The 9,103-nt window shown below is 33.7% G+C and overlaps 1 protein-coding gene across 1 annotated transcript in view; it reads right to left on the bottom strand.

The window, feature by feature from the left end:
- LOC111088239 overlaps positions 1–9,103 on the bottom strand; it is a 51,104-nt gene that overhangs the window by 5,557 nt on the left and 36,444 nt on the right. Inside the window, exons 5-6 of the mRNA XM_022397755.1 lie at positions 7,939–8,116; positions 2,207–2,354 (exon numbers count right to left, since the gene is read on the bottom strand). Coding sequence (XP_022253463.1) covers positions 2,207–2,354; positions 7,939–8,116 — 326 coding nt within the window. The remainder of the gene's footprint in view (positions 1–2,206; positions 2,355–7,938; positions 8,117–9,103) is intronic.

Below are 9,103 nucleotides of genomic sequence, written 5' to 3' on the forward strand. Positions count from 1 at the left end.
TTTCGTGTTATAACTTGTGTTCAATTTCTAGAATGGAAAATGCATATTTTATGTTTATTTCCTAATTTTTATGGTGGTTGCAAGATCAGTCAAATTTACTGAACCCATACAGAGATTAATTGCTGAAAATAACATACGAAATATAAAGATTTCGCATGTGAAATTTCAACATTTTTTGATGCATAAAAGTATTTTTAATGTTAAAATGAAAATTATTTTGCATGATAGATAGGCAAGATGTGAAAAGAATAAAAAGGCATGAGAGAAACATTGTTTTACAACCCTCAGGAATTATAAAAAAAAAAACTTATATATTTTGCATATGAAAGCATTGTAATGTTTACTGATAAACTGCCCAATTTCGTTAACATCGCTTACTAATTTAAAAGTTACAGCATGAAAACTATAACAAGCACAAAATGGTTATGAGGTTGGTTCCAGGGACTGAGCCTGGGTTAAAAGAGTTAATGATGATACATAAAAAAAAATCAACATAATCAGTATTTACATTAACAGCCAATCTAAAATGTGTTTTCCAAACCTTAAAGCACCAGTAACATTAGGATATGCCTTACTTTATACAAGTTTTACATGATTCCAGATTTTGAGAAATCAAAATATTATCAATGCAATCACTATTAGAAGAATATGTTGTTTTCTTACATCTAAAAAAGATGATAATAGTTGTTTAATGGGTTACTAGTTGTTGATTCCTGCCAGAAGTGAAGGGTAAATAGATTCTTGTGCTACGAGTCCTAGATAGAAAACTAACTTTACAATTTATCAACAATACTAAAATAGCAATGTTTACATTAGTGGGAAAACTTTACAGAATTTTCACTGTGATAAGAATAAGCTAAAATTTTTAAACAAAAAAACATCAAGCAGTCTTAGCTAACACATAAAGCATGATCATGTTAAAAATCACAAGACTACAAAGATTTGATTTAAAATAAATGTCAAGTGCAAGTACACCACTATACCCAATAGGTTTTTAACATTAAAAGAATAATTTTTTCATATTCATCCCCAGTTCTTTACAAGCACTTATATTCCTTGTTCAAAAACCATAGTTTTAAGTTTTATGATAATGGTCAATCTTGCAATACCAATAAAATTTACTTTTTAACCCAAATGTTTTCTGCAACTTCAATATAAAAACAATTTCAAAGAAAAATTTCACAAAACAAGTACAAACTACAGTTATGAATCAACTTTATATATTCGTCTATTTTAAAAGTTTAATAAATTCCTGTGGAGAAATGTATCTCCTTATACTATAACCATTTCAAAATAAACATAACTAAGTAACAAAAGAAAAAAAAAAAAGTTAAATCAAGCCTGCCATTTTACAATCAATCTTAATATCAACAGAATATTCGATTATTCAAAACAAAACTATTTTTTTTCCTAAAATCAATGTAATTACATATTACAACATTCTAACATTTCTCTTTAGATTTTTTAAACATTAAGGTCATAAAGAATATTTAAGAGTGTTTCAAGTGCAACAATATTAAATGTGATGATTGTAACTAAATGTGAACATATTAGCCACATTCCTAAGGTGCGAGATTTGTATGGACAATGAGATGTTGAAAACTTGAATTTTACTACTAGCAAGAAAAATACAAATACAACTTTTCAAAATAATACATGAGCCTAAAAGCTGATTATCTCATTTCACAAAGTCTAGAATTTTTTATATATTTATTAATAACAAAAATAACCTACCACTTCATCTTACTACCCTGTGGACTGATTTGAACTAAAATAATATATAAAATATATATAAACACATTGAAAATTCTTATTGTCAGAGAATACAAACATTTGAAGTTTTCCAAAATTACTTGCATAAATAGCATTTTACTCAACAATTGAAACATTTCACTAAATAAATTTTAATACATTTTCCAATCGAAGCAAAAACTATCTTCTGGTAATAAACTATTACCATTTGCAAATTTAACCTAATATTAAATCATCTTTGATTACAACTACTTTGTTTTAAATCATTTGAGTGCATATAAAAACTTAAGAGAAACAATAACAGGTTATAGGCAAAGTTTTTACCTTTTGTTGAGAAGAAAAGCAAAAACTTACAATAGTATTTTAGTACAATAAATAACAATATGCTAATAAGATTTTTTTCTCAGGAGTTCAATTTAAAGCTATCACAATTTCCCATATGAGAATTCCTTACCGAATTTGTCTAAGAGACGCAATAGGTAAGGTAGAATATCCACCATAATCAACAAACTTGACATTACACTCTTCCATATTTTCATAAACATAAACAACCTGAACACGGAACCAACCATCCATGATAGGTGCGGCACAGATAACACCAGCTAAGGAGACAGAAAATATGTATATTTAACAGAAAATCATTCAATTTAGTATTAAAATGAAAGTATTACATTTTTTGTGGTTTGCTAAATTTTAGAACAAACAAAAATATACAGTCTTATAGTAGTGATTTAAGCCAAATAATGTTGCTTTATTAATCATTTTCATCCTTAGAGTTTTTTTTCTTCAATATCTGTCTCTAATGGTCAAGTTCATGCTTAAGTAAAATTACAATACACCACAAACAGGACTGTTTGTAAAAACTATAAACTAATCACAGTTACATTTCGTATTATATTAACATTATCCTAAACTGAAAATGTATTTCTAATAGATATTTAACTCTTCTCACAATATAGCTTTTCTGATTAGTGCTGCCCTCTATTGGTACAAAATTTTCCCACTAGCCTTCCACCTGTAAATGATTATGCAGCATTTTTCAGTTTAAGAAAATCTTAAATTCAATACAATATCTTAACTCCTCTCACAAAATATCTATAATCCCACATTGAACTGGTGGAGGGCTGATGAAAAAATTACCCCCCCCCCCTTAGGAAGTACCCAAAAAAAGACCATGATGTGTGGAACCAAAAAGAAAATGTCACACCACAACAGGAGACCACACCACATATGATCTAGGTATACTCTTCACTCTTTTATGACTGTGTTGTGAACATGAAAGGTGGAAAAACATGAAGGAATCCCATAATATGCATCACCTACTAATGGGACCCCTGGGTGTCAAGTGCTAGGGCATGACAGACATTAGTGGTAGTTTGACCACATCCAAAACCTGGCAGCATCTGGAATTGTCCATCAGTTCCGCAGCAGGCAGAGGATCACCTACCTCTTCACCTTGAAACAGGAATTGGTAGGGAAGACAAGCTTCTCTACCAAACTCTGTCTCCACTTGCATGCATTTCCAACCAAACTAATACCTGGTCCACCATGAACCAACATCCAATGGATGGTAGGAAAGTGGAAAGCCCAGGTGAATAACACCTCCGGTCCAAAACCTGGCAGCATTGGGTATATTTCTTCCAGTCTACAGCAGGAGGTGAATACCCGATCATATGCAAGTGGAAATACCTGCTGCATCCAGTTACAACCAACACCAGATCCACTGGAAACTGACATCCAGCAGAAGGTAAGAAGAAGAAAACCACAAAACCAAATATGTCTCCATCTCACTACAAATAAGATCACTGACAATCTTAACCAAGACAATCATCATGACAATCGAAATAAAATAATAAATTAAAAAAAAAATATTATTATCAACTAGATAACACAGATAATGTTCAAAGTATCTCTTAACAATCATAATACTGAGAAAAAGTGATAACATTATCTTAATGAGGTGTTTTTATACAGTACCAGGATAGAAGGTGCACTGACGTAGGTGAAGAGAGTCATGAGATAAATACTGCCAAGTGCAATGGAGTGGGGTATAAAAGACTGGAGCAAGTGAGAAAAAAATCAGACCAATGCTTAGATGGGCAAAGGAAGAAACCCTGGAAGTCGAGTAATAGCTATCAGCGTAAGAGGAGGTAAGTATGTTTTAGAAGTCTTGGGCAAAAAGGAATGGTCATAGAAAAGGAGAACATAGGAACTGTGTAAGAGGACATGGCAAGTTTCAATCACAAAGATATCAGAATGCTGTCAGCCACAAGACAAATGTATGAGGAATAGTAATACAGGGAACACAAAGATATAGGTTCAAATGGAGGATGACTGGAATCTCCATTTTGTACTTCATACTGTCAATCTGGGAGATACACAGGGCGGGGAGGACGGGAAAGAGAAAAAATGAAATAACAAAGACAACACGAGAGATTGGAAAACAGAGGCAAACTCAGTAAATCTGACATGCAAGATAATGTAGCTCAATAGCTGGCAATTGAGGAAACTGATAGGCCTCTATCGAAGAGCCAAGGGAAAAAATGCAGTCAACTGCAGTAGGGAAGGTTGTGAAGGACAATATCCCCAGCAGAGTGACCAGTAGCAGAAAGTATACTATTTATGCTGATAAACTGCCAAGGAGGAAGGATGTACAGGACAGGCAATCAACGAGGCAACATGCCTAGAAAATCCAGATTGTCTGGCAAGGGACCTGACTACAGCCATGAGTAAAGCTGGAGGGCGGGAATGGATAGATGATACATGCCTGGTTGAGGTTCATGAAGGAGCATGGGAGACAACAGCAAAAGAAGGGGAAATGACACTGAAAGTCTGCACAGAAGCAGAAACCACAAATGAGTAGGCCAAAAGGGAGCCACCATGAGCACTTGACACAGAGTGTTCTGAATCAATGAAAAGACTCTGGGAAGAAGACAATTAGGATAATGCATACAGGTAATATCCTATCCAGTTTTGACTAAGATCATCTACAGCTTCTGCCAAAGGATGTGGAACTGGAGACCAAAAACGAGGAAATTGTGCATTGAGATATGTAGCAAAAGTATCTACATCTAGAATACTCCAGTGAGCATACAACTCCCGAAACCCCTACGGATCTAATAACCACTCTGTCGAGTGAACCTAGTCAGGTCGAAATAATTATTCCGTGATCAGTTTCATGGCACCTGGAATATGACATGATAACCATCTGATGTAATGACTGTGGCCCAGGAGAGGAGATTCAATGTTCAGAAACAAAGATCTTGTGACTGGGTTTCCCCCTTGCCTTGTGACATAAGACACAATTATGGGCCCGACTGATGAGGGAATTGAAAAACACAACCAGATGAATCAGATATTGTGTGGGTGTGACAAAAGACTTATCCACCTTGATGAGCCATCCCACTCTGGCAGCCTCTCAAAGAAGTAGTCAATCGTCCATGTAATGGTGGAAACAAAGGCCTCTGGCATGAAGCAGCCAAGTGAATGACCTGACTACTTGGTAGAAGAAGCCAAGGCCAGGCCAAATGGTAGAGCCCAAAACTGATAAACGTGCCTCCTGATGAACAAAACGGAGGAAATGCCTGGATGTCTGGGAGATGGGAATGTGTAGATAGGCATCTGACACATCAACCTTCATCATCCACAAACTGGGAGTGAAACCCACTGATAAGTTAAGTAAGACTACATCATGAATTTTGGTATGATCAAGAAACAGTTCAGGGATGATAAATCTGGAACTGGTCGCAAACTCCCGTCTTTTTGAATATGCCAAACAGATGGAAGTAAAACCCCAGCTGAGAAGTTCTATGGCCTCGATCAACGCAAGTCCCTGAACCTCCTCCTGTAAGCACTGGAAAAACAGGATCCCTTGGTGGGGGGAAAGGCAATGGTATGAGGAGACAATGGGGAGGGGAATGGAAGTGAAGTGCCAAACCCTCTGAAAGAACTTGTATGAGGCAAAAATGGAAAAGCCTGCCTCCCACTGGCCTCAACTCTATAGCCGAGTCATTGACGCTGTAATCCTTTGAAATGTCTACGAGCAATAACTGGACTACGAAGGGATGAAGAATGAGAAGCTGGGACCGGCAAAGGGTTGGCTTCAAACAAGTCGAGAAGACCCCCAAACACTTCTTCATGTAAAAAAAGGTGTCATTCGGAAGTCATACAGGGAAGTAGCAAGTAATTGTACTCGAGAAAGAATGGCAACCTGTCCTGAAAGGTCCAAACAGTAATTCAGCCACGTCTGAAAAGTCAGGGCTGAAGATGAAAGATGTGCCATTGTAGTAAGCAGAAGAGTGCGAACATCATCTGAAAACCCTTCAGGAGATAAGTGAATTGCCTGATCCAGCAAGTGCATAAATCCAGGAAAATTGAGGTTTTGAGAAATCCACTGATGCATTAGGGTGTGAACCTCATAATGGAATGAGATATCCCAAATGTTAGGAATTAAGATAAAGGAAGGAACATCTATGAAATGCATAAGCATGATCTTAAGATGTATGAGGCAGACGGGGCATACTAACTTCTGACCAAAGTTAATCCCCAAAATGCTGGGCATGAATCCCCACATTAGCTAGACAGGATAATCCTCATGTGGTGGTGAAGGTTGCATGAATGTAGTAGTGGTCAATAAATCCACAGCAAAAAAAAATGAAAAAGTAGGAAAATTTGGAATAAGCAGCCTTGCACAATTTAAAAGTACTAAAAATTAAAGAAATATTAAAGAAAAACTAAGTCTGTACTATAAAGGAAAACATTGACAAATTTGTGAGCAAAAACAAGTATATCTGTACAGTACTATTGCCAATCCAGAAGTGATTAAAGAGTGCAAATGTGGAGACCTGCTGTATAATAATTTACATGTGGATATGCAGAAGTGGAAGGCTATTTTGTGAGAGGAGATAAGATATATCGGAATTTATATTTGATAAATCCCAAATTCAAAAGTCTATTTGTAAAAGATGTCCTACAAATGATGAGCAGTTTTCAATTCACTGCACCATTTTCCAAGATTCTACTCCATAAAAACTAGCTTTTAAAACAATATAATCAACATTAAAACTATTATTTGTGTGTGTGTGTCCTCTTACAACTAACAAATTACTTATTCGATTGTCATTAAACCTTTTATCTAACATTTAGGGACATCAGGGAAGGCAACCAGCTGGGTACTATTTTGACCACCAAATATTATAATTGACAGAGACATTATTATGTTCCTGTCACTGAAAGGGTAAACATATGTGGTAGAACTTTGGGTATGGTATATGTGACCCTCAATGCAATGACCAAGTATGTCAGCTAGTAGTACTATAATACATCAACAAATATTCAAGCTATTTATACTCAACTATGAATAAAGTATACACAAATTTTCACGTTTGACAACGATAATCACAGGACAAGGAAGAGTAAAAATCAAGCTTGACTTGCATTATCATAGAATAAATCAAGAAAATGTATACAGCTTGATGTTATACTAATTTAGCAAGCAAAGAGTTGCTGCTTGTTTAAATTACCATTATTTTTTATATTGAAATACGTTATTCAGATAAAATAACTTCTGAATTATTCAAATGTTATTTGACATTAAACTGTATTGTTTCTGCTTTCTCAGCTAGTACCTCAAAATACTCAATTTCAGTATCAATGAGGTATTATTCTACTTCAAAACATCTTTCCAAAAAATGACTTTCCTTTGTTTCAAACTTAGAAAAGTACTGACTTTTCCTCCACTAAAGGGCAACTTAAAATACATTTTAATTTCTTTATAATTATGAAAATAAAGAAACTTAAAACATAGATTTAGCAAAAAGTACATCAACTGAAAATACTTTTCACTGCTGGAAAAATGACACACACACACATATATATATCAACCTCTTCAATTTAGGATTTTGATTTATGACATTTTTTTTATTTTTGAATCAATAGAAGGTTGAACAGACACATTAAAATTATTTCTCATATGATGTGAATAATTCCACTGATGTTTTTCCAGCAATCATCTCTAGTATTATGTAACAAAATTTTTAAAGCCAATAGTTTTTTCTTTGATAAATAGTTTTTCTTACTGTTTCCTCTATTTAATCTAGTGTTTTTGTCTACATTTCTCTTTTTCTGGTTTGTAATTTAAAAATAATTTCTCAGTGTTTAAAAGTATTTTCCCTAAAATTTACTTACGTTTAAGAGGAAGTGGTAGTAGAGGAGTTTCTGTCTGTGCATAGCAAGCATTCATACACTGGTCAAGGCAACTCAGTGAGGTGTATGTGGGATGTGTGGGCTGCTGCAGGAAGAAGTGACCTGCACTGACCATGCTTGATAAGATAACATCACATGACACACCTTCTGGCAAGTGAAGCTAGTGAAAAGGTTTTAAGAATTAAGCATCACAAGATCAGTTTCATATAAAAAAAATTGACAATTAAAAACTTTCAGAAAAAATTACAACATTAAGTACTGTTATATTTTATATGCTTAAGCTCTCAAAGTCAATTTGAACCGTTTATCCTTGCACTTTCAGAACGGAATCCAGACAAACATTTCTTTCACTAAAAACTAATAGCTGCATTCTTTATTAATAATAAATATTCTTCTCATCAACTTAAGACAATTTGCCTGATTTGCCATTGTAGTAAAAATACAAATATTAGACATTCTAAGGTAAATACTAAATGTGTATACGTGTTCTATCTAACAGAAACGATACAATAACTAGAATTTTGATTAAAAACATTATTACTCCAAAGCAAACATTAAATTAAAAGAAATGTTACAGAGGTCTTGCCTCTAATACAGTCTTTTTTATAACTTTATAGACAAACAAATGTTTGTATGCACATCAATTTGTACTCTTTTTTTAATGTAAAGTTTAAAATGTTTGAGTTTTAACACACATACATTAACATTTTGACTATTGCAAGTAGGTATGCAACTTTTGTGAAAGTTCTTTACAAAAATGAAACTAGTGGATGAAATTCTTTTAATTTGAGATGAAAAGTCCTATAAGTATGCAGTTTTTGAAAAATAATGTTTAATTTTGATTTTTACTAAAACAACATTTTTCTCGTGCCTTTTTTTTTTCTTTTTGAATGTTGCCTATCCAACATGCAAAGTAATTTTCATTTTAAGATTAAAAATACTTTTATGCATCAGAAAAATTTCAAATTTCACATGCAAAATTCTTATAATCTCCAGATAGTTATCAAAATTTTAAAGAAAAAACTATATTTTATCTGTTATTTTCACAAATAAATATCTGTACAGGTTTGGTTGGTTTGACCGATCTAGTAACCACTATAAAAAAATCAGGAAATAAATATAAATTCTGCCTTTTACATTCTAGAAT

The sequence above is a fragment of the Limulus polyphemus genome, unplaced genomic scaffold, assembly GCF_000517525.1.
Source record: "Limulus polyphemus unplaced genomic scaffold, Limulus_polyphemus-2.1.2 Scaffold3394, whole genome shotgun sequence".
NCBI classification, from domain to species: Eukaryota; Metazoa; Arthropoda; class Merostomata; order Xiphosura; family Limulidae; genus Limulus; species Limulus polyphemus.